The sequence below is a fragment of the Pinus tabuliformis genome, chromosome 9 (genome assembly GCF_031772625.1).
Source record: "Pinus tabuliformis cultivar Carrire ecotype Pingquan chromosome 9, CPIR1, whole genome shotgun sequence".
NCBI classification, from domain to species: domain Eukaryota; kingdom Viridiplantae; phylum Streptophyta; class Pinopsida; order Pinales; family Pinaceae; genus Pinus; species Pinus tabuliformis.
The window spans coordinates 1,988,091,752-1,988,113,650 of NC_142307.1; the positions used below are offsets into that span (position 1 = coordinate 1,988,091,752).

Consider the following 21,899-nt stretch of genomic DNA (forward strand, 5'->3'; position numbering starts at 1 on the left):
GAGCTGGAAGGAAACATTGCTCTATCAGTGCACAAGAATGATTACAAAATATACTTCCACATTTCATGTCAAAGCTTATGATTCAATGGCCAGGATCAAACTACCTGGCTGGAATCATTTGAACCACTTAGTAATTTACTGTATAACAGAATACAAAAGAATCAATGGTAAACAAACCCGCATGCTTTTTACTTAGAAAGGTCATGAACGGCTAATAATTCATGGAGTTGTCAAATTCCTCAATTTTACTCAGAGTATCTACTTGCCAGGGAACAATGGAGTGCATATACTCGAAATAATGCATATTTAGTCTGGGGGACAATAACCTGTAATGAGAGGTGGGCGGCCCATGCTATTTCTTGTTTCAACACCGTTTCAGAATCCATCCGGAGTACCTCGTCATCAGAATCTAAGTCAATCCACGAACTTACTTTCCCTGTCAAAATTTCCAAAGAATGTTCCATCAACAACACATGTTGAAGATGATTAATTTCACTGTAATTTAATTTTATCAAGCAGACAATAGTCACAAAGTATGTTAAAAAAGAGGCACCGGTGGCTCAAAGTATGGTAAACATTCATGACTCTGACGAGGTACAGTAACATCACAAAGAAACAAGGCAACACATATGAAATGAAACATGTAAAATAATCATGGGATTTAAACTGCGAGGGCAAAGAAAATTTAAACCATCCATGAACGTGATTATAAAAACATTAATAAAATCAAAATTTCTATTCAATAAATATTATTGTGCCTAACAGTGGTGATACAAGGACTAGCTTGCTGTATTCTTATAGAAACCACCAAAAACATGAAAAAATGTCAACTATATTCAAAATCCAAGAGTATGTTGTTTCTATGAGCCAAGAAAGTAGAAAAAATGGAGTTCCAAATCCATCCAAAGACAAGGAAGTCCAATGATTAATTTCTTTGACTGAAGCCAACAAAACACTTGACTTATCTGGTTACGGACCTTATTCCATCTTACTCTCACATTCTTTGATTTTAATAGAAAAGCTATCATTAATTTAAGATATAATATCATCATTCAAAACTGTCCCAAGGAAATTTAATCGAGGAGATCAAATTAATGCTTAAGGAGAGTTGCAAAATCCCTTTGGCTTCATCCTAGTGTTTGCTAGTCTCGGGGAGCAACCCTAGTGATCTGAAATCAAAAATCCTCAGTTGTATTCTGTAAAATATACTCACTGAAATCTCCAAATAATTCGGATTTATGTCATTACACACTTGTAAACAGCAAGTACAGTTCATATTTACACTTAAGAAGCTTAAATCTGTTGAGAAATTAATGGCAATACAATTATTTGATTTCTCTTTACTATGATAACTGCTTGTGATATTATTTCCTTAAGATTAAATTGATATTGTTAACATGTATTGTTATCATCAACCAGCTATCAAAACAAGAAGATCAATCATGCACAAGTACACAAGATATTGGCACCAAGCCAGGGCAAAAACCTCTCCAAACCGTGAGATGAAAAACCCTTGAACTCTTTCTTATAGAATCTTTATTGATGAATTCCAAGATTGTTGACACAAGACTGCCTTCAACATCAGCACTGCTTCGCACTGTATAGTAGATCTGCAACAAGAGAATGACAGTCCGCAATTATGATCTAGGATAGGCTCATCTAGCCTTCCCTTTTCTTCACTCTTCTTGTAGGCTAACCATACATATTATAACCCTTTGATTTGAGCTTGATCTGAGATTCTTTGATGCCAAGGTAGTGACTGTTCTAGGGCAGCGATAACAGAACTGTCTACTTCAGAAAGTAGACATACGTGCGAGGAAGATTAGGGCTCTTTTGGCCCTTCTATTACTTCGATCTTCTTAGCTATGGATCCTTCCTTCAATCTGCTGCTAGATCGAACTTCTAAACCAACAATACATCAATATAGATTGATGCCCTAGCCCAGATCAGAATGCCGCACGTGTGAACAGACTTGATGAAGACTTCGGATGAGGGAACAGACTTCCTCACTGACTGCAGCTATCTCTTCTTCGTCTCCTTTACCTTGACTTCTCTTCATAAATGTGTAAGAGTGATTGTGCTGTATGGAGGCATCATCGTTGCCTATATATAGGCTTGTCTCCTCATCTTTAAGCCGACTTGATCCCTTGGTTAGGCCGACATCATCGGAGGCTTCTCGAATACAAGCGGATTCCTTTCTTTAATTTGGTGGGTACATTTATGTGGTTTTTCATTGATGGTCTAGAAGGACTCTTTGACTAATATTGAATATATTTACAAGTGTAACAACTCATGGTTGTCTTCTCTTTCATGACTCAATCTTAAGACTCTTAAATGTGAACCATTAATAAATGAACATTCCTTGAGCATGAAACCCATGCTCAAGTAATAATACAAAAAAATTCTTGATACAAGATTACATTATTACAAGATGAAGACCGAACCTAGTTACACCATTTTCAACACTCCCTCTTAACTAGGGAGGTATTCATATATACACAGTACATGGACATTCACAATACAAGAGTTCTCATAAGCAAAGAGTCAGATTAGTTATGCATCTGTTATAGCATCATTTTCAACCAACATTGTTTCCATATAGCAAGGCCTTGACTAACAGCTCTATCTCTCAAACAGATCAGAGCACACAATGTTGGCAAGACCAATGACTGATAGACACGCATCATCATTGTCTCTCTTAGGGTCATACTCACTCGGGTTCTCGGAGTATGCCCTACTAGGACTATTCTCATCTTGGGTTCCCAGCCCTCAAGAATATCGGTCCTCTTGCCCACTCTTGCCTTGGATGCCCCACCACATCCTCAAGGAGTGTCGGATGCTAGATGATTACACAATCCTCCATTCTTTCTTCCAACCTGAAGACAAGAATGTCCTGTCTAACTCTCCCTCTTAAACAGGGACGGGTTACAAGCTTCTCTTCACTCAGAAACTAGCTAGAGTTCCTTTACTCAGAGAAACCTCCCAGAGCTCCCTCTTACCCAAGGACTCTATCATCAATACCTTTATAGGGTCTTCTAGTTGACTGATGATCCAAGACTTCGATGTCATCAATTTCTTCATATGTAGGGTTCAGCCATCCATCACTTTCCTCCATCATGTCATCTCGAAAAGTATCCTCCTTGGCTTTACATCTGGGGCTTCCTTCATAGGGCCATTTATCTTCACCTTTCCTTCAATGGTGATTGTTCTAGATCATGAGGTACATAGTTGTGACATCCTTCACAACTCTTCTTACCATGGCCCTGCACACATACCCAAACTTTTCCAAGAGGTCAGACACCAAAAACAAATCACATATTACCTTTTGGTGATGGTCTTTTTCTAGTGACATCTTCTTGTAGGTATCAACATCCTGCATACATGTTGACACATCTCCCAATGATATTTGTTGTCAAGGGTCTTCATCTTTTCAGACTTCCATCAGAGTCTTCACATCTTTCCAGGAGATTTCCTGGTCAAGTCTTCCTGATCCTCTAGATGTTGATTGCCTTCATCATGGTTGCATACTTCATGATCTCTTCCATCCTCACATCTTCCATCCCAGGAGCTTTCAATCAGAGTTCTTCAATCATAGTCAACCACCTCATACTTCATATGAGGATATTATGTTGATTTCATCTAATGTGACTTATGTCCTTTTGCATCCTTTCAGACGAGGAGATCATTTTTCCTTTTGATCATGCTTGATCTATGTTACCTACAACCATATGAGATGATATTAAATATAAACACAAGCATACACACCTCGTTTTACCTTTGCTACTTCCAGCAGCTTCCTTGATTGAAAAGATCTTCAATCCCTTGATCTGCTTCATTTCTCATGTCATCGGACCATCATCTCATGAATTCCAAAAGTTGGATTTCCTGATGAAACACTTGCTGCCTTTCCTGACTAGGGGATCCTCCGCTAAGGTTTCCATCAGAGAATCTTCAAGATCTTGTATATCCCCATCTGGAAAATGCTTCCTTTGTCTTGGATGACTTCTTCCTTTCCTTTAATGAGATTCCCAAGAGCTATGTCCTTCATGATTCCCATATGAGCTCTTGCTTCCACGATGCCACGATGCATCTTCTTACTATGATCATATCTGCAAGGAATTCTGATAAGATCCTTTTGAGAGGGATACCATCTCATTCATACTGGAGATCTATTACTCCCTCTTTCCTTTAGCTTCCTCTATCCTTCAAATGATATGAACTCTTCTCCATAATCTTCCCATAGCACTAAATCTTAGCTATAGCCTATACTAAACTGTCTAGTTTGAGGACCAAACTTCCCTTCTCATGCTTTAGTCTTTTTAACCTTCAGCACTTTTGTCCACAACTTATTCTTTTTCCATTTTGCACAAGTACCATAAGTTGTTAGATGAGGAAGCTTCCTTGTCCCAAGGACACTTGACATCTTGCTTATTAGATGGGGGTAATGTTGTCCATAGAAGAAGACAGACAAATTTGGTTATTCGTTTATCTTCTTGTTGTTTTACATTTGGAATGAAAGATTACATGTTCTTCTAGTTTTGATTGCCATGTTCTCTAAATTTCATTTGTAAGATTGCACCTATTTTAACCCCTTTGTTAAATAAAGTTGTCATTGATGCCAATAAATTGACATTGTTGAAGAAGATGAAACTCTAACACTATGAAGAAACCCTAGGTCTATGTTGACCTAATGTTGGAGCCCTAAGTGGGAATCCCTAGCTTTTATTAAATCAATTCCTAAATACACATGTCAAACATATAACCTTACCCTAGACTACTTGAATCCCAAATCCATAAGTACAAAATAATCTAACCCATATCCCTCTATCCTATTTCTATGAAAACCCTAATCCTTGTTCCCTACCAAAAGTAATTAAAATTATATAAACAAATCCCTAATTTATTTAAAGAAAATTATTCCTATTCCTATAATGAAAACCTTTATTCTATTCCTATTAAACTACTTATATCCCCAAACCAAAATTAAAAAATCATTGCTCATAACCTATCCATTTAATTTTGCAACAAAGCCATAACTCCTTTATATCTCCCCAAATCAAAATTAAAAAAACATCACTCATAAGTCGGCCCTCCGCTCGGTGATGTATTCACTCATCAAGTCTGTATAAATAGGTTCAACATGTGGATTGAGACAACGAATCAACGCATATAAATTACAGATACGATCAACAATAGAAGAAGTTTACAGCTCGTGAACTTGTGATATTAGAGATTCAAAGGAGAGCGATTCTTTTCAGTCTGGCCGAACCATGCATCTGAGATTATTCACCTGCAAGTTTTCAAAGAAATTTCAGTCCTGTGAATACAAAGGATCTCGATGAAAGCACAACGCAGAATAGATATTTACATCACATGTTGAGATAATCCAAGTCGGTGGATAGCTAGTAGACTGGTTTTCTATTTTCTGGAGAAATCTAGATAGATACCTTCATGCATCGAACTAGTGGTGATCCTTTTTTCTGAAGCAGCTTATATCTACAGATCTAGAAGAACTTACATTTCTTGACTTGTGCTTAGCGTGTGGGCAGACCTTGGATCTGGGTAGAGAAGAAACCTTAGATCTATCAACAGAAAATTCTTGAACTTGTGACAAAAGGAGTCGTGAACCGGTGGCATATTTTGGACAAATTGTGGCATATTTTCAGAATGTGTGGAATAACGCCTGCAGATCTGTAACCAAGCATCTCAGATAGAATTGAAGACTTGAGCTTGATCCGTCAAGGCTTGGTAGATATGATAAGATAAGGTAATTTTATTTATGTCCAACAAATGACCATAATAGATCAACGGGACTGTCAGTTACAATGATTACATCATGCCAAGCCGGTGGACCAAACGGTCCCCTTTAACATTTCTTAAAAAGCAGAAATACATCTATAATCTAAGTAAATGTAAATGTAGAAGCTAGAAGCTCTCAGCTTTGAAAGAAAGCACTACGATGAAGCAGAGAAGGAGAAGAAGAAGAAAGGGGGAAGGAGTGTCCTGCCCAGTTCCTACTCCTAATATCTGAGGTCGAGAGAAGAAAAATGAGAGAAGTTTGTCAAACTCTGTTGTCCTATGGGCATACTGGGCTATTGTTGTTGTCGCCTGGAGGTTCTAGGGCGCCTCCTAGGGGTGGATCCAATCGTGGAGTGTTGGTGCAGTTTGGTGGGTCGGCCCCCCCAGGACTGCACTGATCTGGTCTCAGTGTCTGTGGGTCGGTCAATGGTTCTTTTGGTGCCCCGCACTGATGGTAGAGCCCTAAAGAAGTCTGTGTTCTTCTATGTGGTGTCCAATCTGGTGGGGGGCTGAAGAAAACGGGCCCGAAATGTAAAGGCCTCCTGGAGATAAAGTGCAAGGCATCTCTGATCAACATATCTAAGGAAGCTGGTCAAAGTCTAAGAAGACCTGAAGAGACAATGGAAACAACCCCGAATCTCGTAGTAAGCAGGGCATCTGAAGATGAAGCGTGTCTCTGTCTCTATCTCCTATAAGTGACAGAGCTGGGAAATTCTATCTGCCCTATCGATGTGGTGATTTGTCTCCACCCGGAATCTGTGAGACCCAACTCTGAGTTGCCCGAGGGGGATTCTAAGGGCATGCATCAAATGCTAGAACGTGTACTGGGGTCTGATGGTGAGCCCATTCCTGATCTCCAGGCAATGCTCCACGTAGAAGGCCATTTTTGGACGCAACCCATTAGGAGGATTGGTCCATGTGGTCTGAATGTATCATCTGTAAATATCCTCCTTAATGATTTTATTCAGCTCTTCCTGATTGGGAAGGAGGTGGCCTGGAGCATTCAAAGAGTACTGAAAAGGAGGGGGATGGTCAATCTGGATTCCTGAAGCCTCCAGAAGCTCTGTCACGCCGGTGTACCAACATTTGGATCTGCATGTCTGCGTATAGGCGATGTTCTCCGAGGAACAATATGCTAAATATGGGTGTCTGTCGCGACCCTTCCTCGTGTCTTCCAGGCCTTGGAGCCTGTGCAGGAGCAACACTATCCTGAATATCACCTCTAGGCGGAAAGGTTGAGCCCCGAACTCTGCTAGAATGATGTGCTGAGGAACTGTCTGCTTGCACTTAATGAAACGGCGCAAAAGGAGGGTCTGGACCCGCTTCGCTAAAGCCCAATCAGACTCTAGGAGAGTCGAACCCCAAATCTTTGAGTCGTAAAGCACTATGGGGCGAATCAAAGTGTCCATCATGTTCATTTTGGACGAGATGTCCTAGAAATGGTGCCGGAAACACTGCCTCTTCAGAAGGGCTAGGAAGCCATACCCTTTGTTGATCCGAGGCTGAAGGGTTGGCCCCACACTGAAGCGAGGCCCTGAAAACTGAACTCCCAAATATGTATAGGTGCTGACAATCTCGATCTCTTCTCCTTTAAATAGGAAGTGGAAGTCCGAGGTTTATTTGACTCCATTGAAGATAATCACTTTGGTTTTACCGAAGTTCACAGTTAGATGCCTCCGGTCACAAAAAGCTGCGAGAGCATCCAGCTGTCTCTGAAGGCCTTCTTGAGAGGAGGCAATAAGGGCAATATCGTCTGCAAAGAGGAGGATGGAAATCAGGACCTCGTGAAGAAGACACCCATCTGTATCCTGAATATGCGCCCGGAGGAAAGACTTAAGCTCATCGATATAGATCCCAAATAAAGTAGGAGAAAGGGGCCATCCTTGCTTGACTCCAATGGTGCTTCGGATGAAATTTGACATTCCACCGACTGTGCGGAGACAGCCAAGGACAACCTCATAGAGACGCATGATAGGTGTTAGGAGAGTCGAGGAAATGCCAATCTCTCTTAGCCTCTAGAAAAGATCTTCCCTTGGGACTGAGTCAAAGGCCTTCCGGAAGTCTACAAAGCAGCAGTACACTTTAGAGGATCGATGCCTAGCTTCCTCGATCACCGCACGAACAGTAAGGATGTGGTCAATCGTCTGGTGGTCTGGGCGAAACCCTGCTTGGCCCTTGGCCCTGAGTTGTCTCTGCTCAAGGAAATGGGAGAGTGTCCTATGGAGTGTTGTAGCATATAGCTTGGAGAATGTGTGCCTAACCATGATTGTCCTGTATTTGTTGGGGTCGGAAGTAGGCCCTGGGTTGTGGATGGGGTAGATAATGTGGTGTGACCAACCATTCAGAAATCCACCCAGAACCACCTGGTTGAAAAGGTCCACCAGATATCCTACTAGGGGGCGAAGTCCATACTTGAAGAATTCTGCCTGAAAGCCTTCTTCGTCTGCTGCCCTGCTGCTATTCATTGTCCATATTGCCTCTCTGATATCTTTGTCGGAGAAAAGGTGGCAAGAGGTGGGGGGGGGGGGGGAGGGACCTGGAATAACGCCAGCAGACCTTGAAGAGAACTTTTAGACTTGTTAAATACTATTGAAGATCAGTTTTTGAACCTTGGAGCACACTTTTAGAAATCTTGAAGAATTGTTTGGAAGGATTTTTTGTGCATATTTTAAGCAGTTGTGTTTGAAGGCATTCTTGATATCTTGTAAAGTCTTTTGTAAATTTTAGTTTATTTGACCAAGCTGGAGCCTGGAGGGATTGGAATCCTTAGGGTTGGAGCCCTAAAACCACCTAAGTACAAGGATCAGAGTTCTTAGGGTTCGAGCCCTAAAATTGATTTTACAAGTTGGAGCTTGTAACCATTAAAAAGGGATTGGTGTCCTTATCTAGTTTTAATAAAATTCCTTTTATTTTTTCTCTGATCTTTAATTGTGAAAAATCTTAACTGGCATTTACAATAACAATTGAAAGAAATACAGATTCACCCCTCCCTCCTCTTAGTATTTCAACAATTAGCATCAGAGCCAGCTTCTTCATAATCAGCCTAACAGCGGAAAGAAGGATTCTTAGTCAAAATGACCAGTAAGGATACAGGAAAAATCCCTCAATTTGATGGAACAAATTTTGCTTTTTGGAAAGTTAGGATGAAATTTTATTTAATGTCTCTTAGACCATAAGTATGGAAATTAGTTCTAGATGGGTATAAAGTTCCGCCTTGTCCACTAGCAAATCAGGACGGAAGAAAAAATTATATAGCAAATGCCAAAGCACTAAATTCCATAACAAGTGGGATCTCTTGTTCAGAATTTACAAAAGTTATGAATTATGAATCCGCCAAGGAAATGTGGGACAAGCTTATTGCTATCTATGATGGAATCTCAAACCCTAAGGAAGCTGCATTCAAGGCTTCAAAAACATCAAAAAAGGGGAAAATTTGTAATCATAGCAGTGACAATTCTGATACTGAAATAGAACTAGCACAATTTGTGAAGAAACTAAGGAAAGGGTCAAAACTCAAAGGTAAGTATCCACTTATTTGTTTCAAGTGTGGTAAAATAGGACATTATGTTGCAAAGTGTCCTTACAAGCATGATAGCGATGATGAAGACAAATACAAAAAGAGGATATTCAAGAAGAAAGGGTCAAACAAAAAGAATTTCTTCTCCAAACAAGATGACTCTAATGAAGAAGAATTCATAATTACAAAGAAAAAATCAACTCAAAAAAGACAATGATGCGTCTGATTAAGAAGATGACTATGGAGGAAGCAGTGACGTATTATTCATGGCATTTACAAATGATGATGAATCTGAAAAAGAGGAAATATGGATGAATTACTAATTAGTGTTACTGAAGAAAATGAAGAATTAAGGAAGAAGGTCATTTCTCTCCAAACATAAAGGGAAGAAGCAAAAAGGACAGAAGAATTTTTGAACAACAAACTAAAAGAAAGAGAAGAAATATGCAAGAAACTTGAAGCTAAAATTGTCTCTCTAAAGAAAGAGTTGAATCAGGTAAATAAGAGCTTGCAAAGTTCTCAAACTCTAGATATCATCCTTAATACTCAAAGACCTCAACATGATAAGACTGGAATTGGTTTCAAAGATGAGACATCAAGTTCAAAGAAGAATGCTAATAAAGAAATTCAAAGAAGTTATGCTGACATCCTTTGCAATCATCCAAAAGAAGAGATGTTGTTCCACCTAGAACAAAGATCCACCTACAACAATCCAAGGAATGAAAGAAACCTATCTCCAAGAAAGAATATTATTTCAAGTCAAGGCTATCCAAATAGGTATCAAACTATCTTTCTTGGTAATTGTTTCTACTGTAAAAATTTAGGTCATCAAAACTAAGCATTGCAAGGCTTATAAGGATAATAGCTCAAGGAGATATAAGACGAATAAGTTGCTTGGTTCAAAAGAACAAGGACAAATCAAGACCTATAATTCATTTGATCTTTTGGCTAAGTGTTATCTAGAATGTTCAAAATGCAATGATTTCGGTCATGATGCACAAAATTGTCCTCATATATCAAAAAGGGAAGAGTTGAAAAAGAGGAAACCCACTGCAGAAAAATGCGGTCTAGCTTTATGTGCACAAAGTGATGAAAATCAACGGTTTGTAGATAGTAGATGTTTAAGACACATGACAGGTGACCAAAAGAAGTTTATCTCATTAAATAAAAAGGATGGAAATGTATCCTTTGGAAGTGGATCTGCTAAGATTGTTGGAAAAGGGACAGTGACTCTTGTTAATGGAAAGGGAAAAGCACAAAACACACTACTAGTAGAAGGGCTCAAACACAATCTTCTGAGTGTTAGCCAAATTTGTGACCAAGGACATAATGTTATTTTCAATACTAAAGACTATGAGATAAGAAAATCCTCTTCAGGAGAACTTGTGGGAAAAGGAGTAAGAACACCAAATAACGTATACATTTTCAGTAAAATTCAAGAAGAAAAATGCTACATGAGTCAAACAGACAAAAGTTGGTTATGGCACAAGCGATTGGGACATCTTAATTTTGATAATTTGGTCAAAATCAGCAAAACAAGTGCAATAAGAGACATTCCAAAAATTCTAAAACCGGAACAAGTTGTTTGTGGCCCATGTCAACATGGAAAGCAAACTAGGACCTGCTTCAAAACTAAGGAATTCTCAACATCAAAGCCCTGTGAGATCATATATGCAGATTTACGTGGACCAACCAGAACTCCAGCTCTACAAGGTGAAAGGTACTTTGCTCTATTTGTAGATGACTATACTAGAATGATGTGGGTATTCTTTATAAAATTTAAATCCGAAGCTCTTTAATGTTTTAAGAATTTTGAAGCTCTTGTGGAAAATGAAAAAGAATCAAAAATCAAGTGCCTTAGAATAGACAGAGGAGGAGAATTTACTTCAAAGGAATTCAATGATTTCTTTAAAACACATGGAATCAAAAGAGAACTTTCTGTTGCTAGAACTCCTAAACAAAATGGGGTAGGTTTTAAGAATTTTGAAGCTCTTGTGGAAAATGAAAAAGAATCAAAAATCAAGTGTCTTAGAACAGACAGAGGAGGAGAATTTACTCCAAAGGAATTCAATGATTTCTGTAAAACACATGGAATCAAAAGACAACTTGTTAATTTTTGGTATGTTCTATGCTAGAGCAATTTATTTAAATTTTCACAGTTAGCAATCACATTAGCATTACGATAAACTGCAGATAGAACATAAATATAAAACGCAGAAGACAAGCCAAGGCAAGAGGACACAAGATATGGCGCAAGCCAGGGACAAACCCCACAATGTGTGGGGAAACCCTTTAATCAAATCTTCTTTTATCTTCAAAGTTCAGCAGAGAAAGAGAGAGAGAGAGATAGTACAATTACAACAGAAGTCAACATTTTGACTTGTCTAGATCTAAGCATAGATCATCTCCTATAACGACGAGATCAGTTGAAGACATTCTGCTTCAACTGATACCTATCATCGCGCTGCATCTCGTCCTCTAGTTGCACTGCTGCATATTGCCCCATGCTGCTGTCCAGGTCCATGATCTTTCTCAGACTAATGTACATCATTATCATGCTGTTGCCCCTGCTAATGTATCATTGCGCTGCCCATGCACATGATTTCATAGTGTTGCCCATCATGCTGCTGCCCATGCTTCATGTATTCGTTGCACAACCCATCTACAGTATATCATGTTGCTGCCCAAGACTGCATTATATATATGTGCCTAGATCATACAACGTTATTGTCCAGATCATAGATGCTGCTCATAGATATACTGAGATCATCATTCATCACTGCTTTGATGAGAGGTAAGATTATGATCTTGTCTCTTACCTTTGATGAGACTGACACTCTTTGCAGAGTGATCACTATCACTGCACATAGGAACATCATCTAATACTTCAAGTTACCGCTGTACAAGATGTATGTCACCGAGATCTTCTTTATCCAACCAAAACCAAAATCTGTTGTGATCATAGCACATCGAGACTGCTACAAGTAGGCCGAGGGTCATGTAGACTACCAACGTGAAGATAGATGTGCCCAGATCACATACATTCTTCTCTGCTACACAGGTATGTTGAGTCTGCGGCTATGCTTGAGTGCAGTTATGACTGCATATAAATATCTCTGTATTCTGTGTATAAATGTCTTTATGAACAAAGTATAAAGGCAACCATGACTGCGTATGATTACAGTGTTTAGGGCCACGTAGCTGTAGTTTAGGGTTGCGTAATGGTGACACCTTCACACTATGTTTGGCAGCTACAGGTCTCCTTTTAACTGTGGCCAGATCTCCTTGACATTATAATGACTGCAGCTTCTTCCATGCTTGACTGTTGTTATGTCTGCGGCTCTTTTATGACAACGGAGCAGATTAGGGCATCACACTGACGGTGAATGAATGTCTTCATGAACTACGTGTAAGGTCTATGCCTTGCGTATAAAAGTCTTCAAGACAGTGAGTGACTGCATATAGACTACGGCTTCCTTCATATCATTACAGCTACCCTTTATGACTGCGTTATAGGAGCCTCCTTGACTGCGTAGATTAGGAACTGCGTATAAGACTTTTGGATAGCATATTAGGTCTCAGTTTGCTACGAATATCATCCTCATATGCCTGCGTATATGTCTCTATTTACAGCGGATAGGGTTAGGGCATCATCTGAAGCTAGGCCAGCGTATTCTTTAGTGTCCCTCCTTCTCCAAAAACCCAAGACGTGGAGAGGAAGGGATCACTCAAGAATATCTCTCCAAATGACTTCAAGTCCTCACCTATTTATACTAAAAACAAAGATGATGAATAGACACGTCTATTGGGCTTCTGAGCCTACTCAATTTGCTGGCCGACTTGACAATAATTACATAAACAAAATAAATTCATATCTCCATAAATACTTATCGGAATCGGATGATCTTTGGATCAATCCTACACCTCTCGACGAGAGGGATCCAATAAAATTATCAGCTGCCATAAATAAGCTGACCCACATGGAGTTTGGCCCTAGTTGCCAATTTAACACTCCCTCTCAACTAGGGAGAACTCCATCTGCTGATCCATATGTACGACTGTACTATCTCTGCCATTAGTGCCTTGCACTACTCTGCCTAGTTCTGCTGGCTCTACTCAGCTCTGCTAGCTTTGCTCTGCTCAGCTCTACTGGCACTGCTCTGCTCTGCTCATCTCCGCTGAACTATGAAGAAGAAGAATTGATCGAGAATGAGTCATATCATTCTCCACTCACCTGAAGTCAGTCTCAGAGTGCATACCACTAGTCCCAGACCAGTCTCAACTGACCCGAAGTCAGCTTCATAGTAAGTACCACTCCTACCACTGGTCCCAGACCAGTATCGCAGTCTCAGAGAGTGTACCACTGGTCCCAGACCAGTCTCAACCAACCCGAAGTCAGCGTCATAGTATGTACCACTCTCACTGGTCCCAGACCAGTACTGCACTGACACGAAGTCAGTCTCGGAGTATGTACCACTGGTCCCAGACCAGTCTCAGCCGACCCGAAGTCAGCGTCATAGCATGTACAACTCCTACCACTGGTCCCAGACCAGTATCATTGATCCCAGATCAATGGAGGACATCCTAGCGTAGGGAGTACGGTAGATACAACGATGCGTCCATCAGTACTACTATGGTCCCTAACTTCATTTCCCTGCTCATTGATCAGATGAGAGGTACTTCCCATGAGTCCCAGACTGCATGGGTAGGATGCCTCGACAGGAGAACTTAATCAATCCTGTCCTCACAGGAGAACACATCAATCCTGCTACAATCGCCATGGAGAACACATCAATCCAGGCTGCCATGGAGAACACATCAATCCTGCTATAATCGCCATGGAGAACACATCAATCCAGGCCTCACAGGAGAACACATCAATCCTGCTAGAATCGCCATAGAGAACACATCAATCCAGGCCTCACAGGAGAACACATCAATCCTGCTACAATCGCCATGGAGAACACATCAGTCCAGGCCTCACAGGAGAACTAATCATCCTGCTACACAAGAGAGCGAATCATCTTGTCCCACAAGAGAGCGAATCATCTTGTTTCAGTGCGCACCACCAGGGGAGGGTGAGTCACCCTGTGGTCGTATGTTGCTCCAATAGAACTGCAAGCCCCCCAAAGCTCCTAGAGCTCAATGTATGCAGCATGCAGGACCCTTTTACAAAGGTCTCTCGACGACTCCAAGTCGTTCGGGAAAATCACAAATTTGATCTTTCCTCAGGGCTTTGTCCTGTACATCATCTCAGTGTGATGGAGCATCCTTGATCATTGACTTACCATATCCTAGATAAGGCAGTAATCGATGTCTATCTGCTGGAGCAATTGTCAAATACGGGATTCCTCAATAATCGAATACCATCTCTGGTTGTCACAGAGATTCACAGTGGTATTCATCATGTGTACAAACAGCTCACTGAATAGCTTCAGCAACCAAACTGCCTCACAGAAGGCCATACTATTAGCAATGTATTCTGCCTTGGTGGTGCTCAGAGTCACCAACTTCTGCTTCCACTGCTCTTCCAGGATATCGAGGCAGACAGCACTGAGAAGTGCTCTAGTGATCCTCCATACTGCCTGCCCACTTATCATTCGAATAATCATGTGGTTTCATATTTCCGGCAGTGTATCTCAATTCATGAGAGATTGTGCCCTGAAGATATCTTAGAAGATTCTTGGCACCAATCTAGTGAGGCTCAACCAAATATGAGCTCACCATGCTAACTGCAACACAGATGTCCGGACGAAGGTTCTCCAAGAACATCAATGCGAATGAGTTTATGAAACTCAGAGGCATTTCCCAAATCTGGTCCGACATCATTACCATATAACTTCTGAAAGTTAGGATCCTTGAGGCAGTCACAAGCTTGCAGTTTATCTTCTCGCATTCAGAATCCAACTCCCTCTGTCTCCTATAAATGAGAGGGTCTGCACCTGTCAGACATAGGTGCCGATACGAGAGGTTCATCATCCACAACCTTCGAGTAATGGTTTGGATCGATTTCACTCCTAGTGAATCTCAGCTGCATTGGACAGCTATCAATCCTCTCATACTATGCCCGAGGTGTTTTCCTTCAAGCCATAGAGGGCTTTCTTCCACCTGTATACATGAGATTCCTTGATCATGATTCTCAAAATCCTCGGGTTGTTCCAAACCTGTGAACCAGCTGCATGAGGGGAATGGTCCCCTTATAATATTTTCCTTCGGTACATTTCAGACATGTACCTTCATGCTTCTTTTGAATTCAGGCATCCTAGTCCCCATCTGACTCACATACCTTCGGTGCTGAGTCAATGGACATGGTCCCCAGTGGACTTCCAGCAACTTGATACAACCCTGAACTCAAAAGTATCTTTAAAAGATCTACGTACATTTCCATCGTTAAGTGCCACCCTGTAACCTTTGACTTCCATTTCCGAGATGGACATCAGGTTCGATCAGGTACATAAAAGAGATTTGGGGTTCCTTGCTTTCGTGGAAGAGTCGACCATTTCCTTGATGACCTGCATTACCAGTCATTCTTTTGATCATTGAAGATGTCCCAGGAATGATTGTTATCTTCATCAAGAGATGTGTCTCTGCCATTCGGACACTCCTTCGCATAACGGCCGATTTTATTTCAACAAGGCATCTGCCTTTCCTTCCACCCTTAGATCCAAACTTCCCAATGAAGTGATCTTAAGATGGACCATCAGAATCTTCCGCTACGCCATTCTGATAACATTCTTTGCTTTGACTTCACCCTAGGTGAATTATGAGGAACCCATTGATCCTTCTGTCTTGTCCCAACTGTCTTCGGTGATTGCTCTTTCACTCTTGCTTGGGCATTGTCTTCACCTTACCTCTGATACCATGTTAATTTTTGGTATGTTCTATGCTAGAGCAATTTATTTAAATTTTCACAGTTAGCAATCACATCAGCATTACGATAACCTGCAGATAGAACATAAATATAAAACGCAGAAGACAAGCCAAGGCAAGAGGACACAAGATATGGCGCAAGCCAGGGACAAACTCCACAATGTGTGGGGAAACCCTTTGATCAAATCTTCTTTTATCTTCAAAGTTCAGCAGAGAAAGAGAGAGAGAGAGATAGTACAATTACAACAGAAGTCAACATTTTGACTTGTCTAGATCTAAGCATAGATCATCTCCTATAACGACGAGATCAGTTGAAGACATTTGCTTCAACTGATACCTATCATCGCGCTGCATCTCGTCCTCTAGTTGCACTGCTGCATATTGCCCCATGCTGCTGTCCAGGTCCATGATCTTTCTCAGACTAATGTACATCATTATCATGCTGTTGCCCCTGCTAATGTATCATTGGGTTGCCCATGCACATGATTTCATAGTGCTGCCCATCATGCTGCTGCCCATGCTTCATGTATTCGTTGCACAGCCCATCTACAGTATATCATGTTGCTGCCCAAGACTGCATTATATATATGTGCCTAGATCATACAACGTTATTGTCCAGATCATAGATGTTGCTCATAGATATACTGAGATCATCATTCATCACTGCTTTGATGAGAGGTAAGATTATGATCCTGTCTCTTACCTTTGATGAGACTGACACTCTTTGCAGAGTGATCACTATCACTGCACATAGGAACATCATCTAATACTTCAAGTTACCGCTGTACAAGATGTATGTCACCGAGATCTTCTTTATCCAACCAAAACCAAAATCTGTTGTGATCATAGCACATCGAGACTGCTACAAGTAGGCCGAGGGTCATGTAGACTACCAACGTGAAGATAGATGTGCCCAGATCACATACATTCTTCTCTGCTACACAGGTATGTTGAGTCTGCGGCTATGCTTGAGTGCAGTTATGACTGCATATAAATATCTCTGTATTCTGTGTATAAATGTCTTTATGAACAAAGTATAAAGGCAACCATGACTGCGTATGATTACAGTGTTTCGGGCCACGTAGCTGTAGTTTAGGGTTGCGTAACGGTGACACCTTCACACTGTGTTTGGCAGCTACAGGTCTCCTTTTAACTGAGGCCAGATCTCCTTGACATTATAATGACTGCAGCTTCTTCCATGCTTGACTGTTGTTATGTCTGCGGCTCTTTTATGACAACGGAGCATATTAGGGCATCACACTGACGGTGAATGAATGTCTTCATGAACTACGTGTAAGGTCTATGCCTTGCGTATAAAAGTCTTCAAGACAGTGAATGACTGCATATAGACTACGGCTTCCTTCATATCATTACAGCTACCCTTTATGACTGCGTTATAGGAGCCTCCTTGACTGCGTAGATTAGGAACTGCGTATAAGACTTTTGGATAGCATATTAGGTCTCAGTTTGCTACGAATATCATCCTCATATGCCTCCGTATATGTCTCTATTTACAGCGGATAGGGTTAGGGCATCATCTGAAGCTAGGCCAGCGTATTCTTTAGTGTCCCTCCTTCTCCAAAAACCCAAGACGTGGAGAGGAAGGGATCACTCAAGAATATCTCTCCAAATGACTTCAAGTCCTCACCTATTTATACTAAAAACAAAGATGATGAATAGACACGTCTATTGGGCTTCTGAGCCTACTCAATTTGCTGGCCGACTTGACAATAATTACATAAACAAAATAAATTCATATCTCCATAAATACTTATCGGAATCGGATGATCTTTGGATCAATCCTACACCTCTCGACGAGAGGGATCCAATAAAATTATCAGCTGCCATAAATAAGCTGACCCACATGGAGTTTGGCCCTAGTTGCCAATTTAACACAACTTTATGTTGCTAGAACTCCTAAACAAAATGGGGTAGATGAACGAAGAAACAGAATTGTGCGAGAAATGGTGAGAACAATGTTACTTGCAGCAAATTTGCAGGCCAAATTCTGGAAAGAAACAGTTGGGGCAACAGTGTATACATTAAATAGAGCCGGACTCAAACCAAATAATGATAAGACTCTGTATGAATTATGGGAAGGAAGACCTGCTTCAGTAAAATATTTTAGAGTTTTTGGAAGTAAATGCTTTTTGAAGATCAATGATGACTCACTAGGCAAGTTTGATTCTCGTGTTCATGAAGGAATATTTCTTGGATATTTTACAAGGAGCAAAGCATACAAATGCTACAATAATCGACTACAAAAGGTAGTAGAAAGCATTGACGAGGCGCTTCCAGAAAAGTAAACTGAAGTCCTTAGAGAAGATCCTATTCTTGAAGAATCTGAAGAAGATACAACAAAGGAAGAAAACGATCAAGTAAGTCAAAAAGAACCATCAAACTCCATCAAAAGTAAAATTTGTTAAAAAACACCATCCAGAAGAATAGGTTATTGGTGATGTAGATGATGGAATACAAACCCAAAGAAGGATGACAAATACACCAAGAAAGGAGGATGTCGTCCCACTATCTATGGTAGAACCATAAAACTTTGCTCAAGCCAATAAGGATCCTCATTGGGTGAAAGCTATGGAAGAAGAAATGTATAAAATCAAAAAGAATGAAACATGGGAACTAGTACCTCATCCAAAGGATAAAAATATTATTGGAACCAAGTGGTGTTCAAAAACACATGAATGAAGATGGACAGATCATTAGAAATATGGTTTGCAAAGGATACTCACAAATTGAAGGAATTGATTTTGAAGAAACTTTTGCCCCAATAGCTAGATTGGAAGCTATAAGAATGTTTTTGGCATTTACTTTAAAGGTTTCAAAGTTTATAAAATGGACGTGAAATCAACTTTTCTAAATGGCGATCTAAAGGAAGAAGTTTACATGGAGCAACCGGAAGGGTTCGATCTAGCAGAAGAAAAAGATTTTGTTTGCAAATTAAAAAAGGTGTTATATGGATTAAAACAAACTCCTAGAGCTTGGTACGCAAGATTGGATCATTATCTACAACAACAAGGGTTTCAAAAAGGGGGTGGCTGGAAGTAATCTCTGCATGAAGATAGACAAGGATAGACTACTAATCACCCATTAGGGGAGTTTTAAGGTCTAAAATGGGCCTCCTAAGGAAATTATAAAATAATAATGGAAATAATAAAATAATATTTGATTACATCATCAAATTTTAGAGGGAAAGAATAAAAAACTATTTTTTCAACTTATCTCCCTATGGATTTACTCAAATTTTGAGCAGGAGCACTCGTTGGATGCATAATTTGATTCCCCACCCAAGGAGTATCTTAGCAGATTCTTGGCACCAATTCAATGTGAGTGGCGAGGCTCAACTTTATGTTGACTCAAAGTGTTGACTGCAAAGCATATATCCAGATGGGAGTTCATCAAGAACATTAATGCTCCGACGAGCTGTCGATACTCGGTAGCATTTCGTAAAACAGGGCCGACAGCACTACCGCTTAACTTATTGAAGTCAAGCTCCATCAGGGTAGTTACGGGCTTGCAGTCCACCATGCCGAATCTTTCCAATATCTTCACCACATATTTTCCTTGAGATAGGAAAATCTCCCCTGGTTTCTGCCAGACTTCTAGTCCTAGGAAATAGTGCATGAGTCCTAGGTCTTTCATCTCGAACTCAGAAGCCAGCTCCCTCTTACATTCGTGAATGAGAGAGTTTGCACCTGTTAGAAAGAGGTCGTCAACATAAAGCACCAGTATGAGAGGCTTGTCATCTATAACCTTAAAGTAAAGGTTAGGGTCGACTTCACTTCTAGTGAATCCCAGCTTCATCAAGTAGCTATCGATTCTCTCATACCATGCTCGGGGTGCTTGCTTTAGCCCATAGAGGGCCTTCTTCAACCTGCACACATGAGATTATCAATCATAAATCTCAAATCCTTCGGGTTGCTCCACATAGACCTCCTCTTTGAGTAGGAAGATTGTCTACTTTGCTAAGAGCCATATCTTCGTCTAAAGTGACATCATGGCTAATCTCGACTTCTCTTTGACCAGCCACATAGATTCTATAGCCCTTCGTATTTTCTCTATAGCCCAATAAGATTCCTTTCTTTCTAGATGCACCCAATTTATTCATTTTCTCTTTCGGCACATAAAAATATACAGGGCTTCCAAAAATTCTAAAATGAGATACGTCAGGTTTCTTACTAGTGAACATCTCTTCGAGAGCCTTGGAACCCAATGCTTGATGAGGGCATCGGTTGTGTACATATACGGCGGTGTTTGCAGCTTCGGCCCATAAAAACTTCGGAAGTCTTTGATCATGGAGCATAGCACGAATAGCTTCCACAATCGTATGGTTCTTCCTTTCCGCCACACCATTCTACTCAGGAGTATATGGTGTAGTAGTCTCCCTCTTAATGCCAGCCTCATTACAAAAGTCATGAAACTCATTGGATTCATATTCAGTCCCATTATCAGCCCTTAAGATCTTGATCTTCTTCTCGATTTGATTCTCGATCAAGGCTTTGAAGTGTCTAAACCAGGAGAACACTTCATCCTTCTTTTTCAAGAAATATATCCAAGTCTTGCGAGAATAATCATCTGTAAAAGTGATATAATATGAATATCCTCCCAAGGAGTTCACAAGCATAATACCAGATATGTCTGAGTGAACCAACTGCAATATATCAGAGGTCTTGCTTTGGCTTGAGGGGAATGGTCCCCTTTTGAGCTTTCCTTCGACACATCCTGGACATACACCTTCTTGTTCTACTCGAAATTCGGGCATCCCTATCACCATTTGTCTCACATCGGGTAGAGCTTTATAATGAAGGTGAGAAAACCTCCGATGGCATAGTTCGGACTGAAGAGATGTGTCACAATACATGACACCTAGCGGACTTCCTCCAACCTGATATAATGAATCAACTCGAAACCCAAGAGTGAAGGCATCTTTAATATTCTTTTTCCATACACGTACCTTGCCATGACTGAAGGCCACCTTGTAGCCTTTGTCTTCCATAGCCGAAATGGACACCAGGTTCTTTTTGAGATCAGGTACATATAATACATCTTGTAGGTGGATTATATTACCCTGATTCAATTGAAGAGTGACATTTCCTACGCCTTTCACAGAATATTTTGAATTATCTCCAAGAACAATTTCCAAGTTGGTTTCCTTCTCTATCAGATTATAGAGAACATCTTTGTAACTAGTGAAGTGCCTTGAGGCACCACTATCAATAAGCCAATTTCCCAACGAGTCCGAAGGAGCAGAGGTAGATAGAGTTGCTGGTAGATAATATTCATCTTGCTTATTGTTAACGGTGTTAGATTCATACCTGGAATTTCTTGCCTTCTTGAATGGTTCTTCCTTGATTTCCGGCACTTCTTTTGCCTTTGCCATCTGACCTGTCATTCCTTTGATTGCCTTGAGAGAGATTTTGATCATCATCCCGGTGTGAGTCCTTTTTATCAGGGCACTCCCTTGCATAGTGAACTGTTTTATTGCAATTGTAACATCGTCCTTTTCTTCCACCCTTTGGTCTAGCCTTTCCTTTGAATTTAGCCCCAGAATTGTTTCTTCTTTTAGCATGAGAAGAAAAGGCAGCGGGATGACCTTTAAGTATGGGCATTTCTTGCTCTTCCATCCTTGTTTCTTCTTGAATGCATCTCACCATTAATTCCTCAAATCCAGGAATTACATTATTGTTGAGAAGAGTAGTCC

At 40.5% G+C, this 21,899-nt stretch overlaps 1 protein-coding gene across 2 annotated transcripts in view; it reads right to left on the bottom strand.

The window, feature by feature from the left end:
• The window catches only part of SKB1 (SHK1 binding protein 1), a 238,743-nt gene that overhangs the window by 192,476 nt on the left and 24,368 nt on the right, over positions 1 to 21,899 (bottom strand). For both annotated transcript variants that reach the window (XM_089438948.1, XM_089438949.1), the window contains one exon: positions 327 to 436. In XM_089438948.1, the coding sequence (XP_089295074.1) occupies positions 327 to 436 (110 nt within the window). The remainder of the gene's footprint in view (positions 1 to 326; positions 437 to 21,899) is intronic.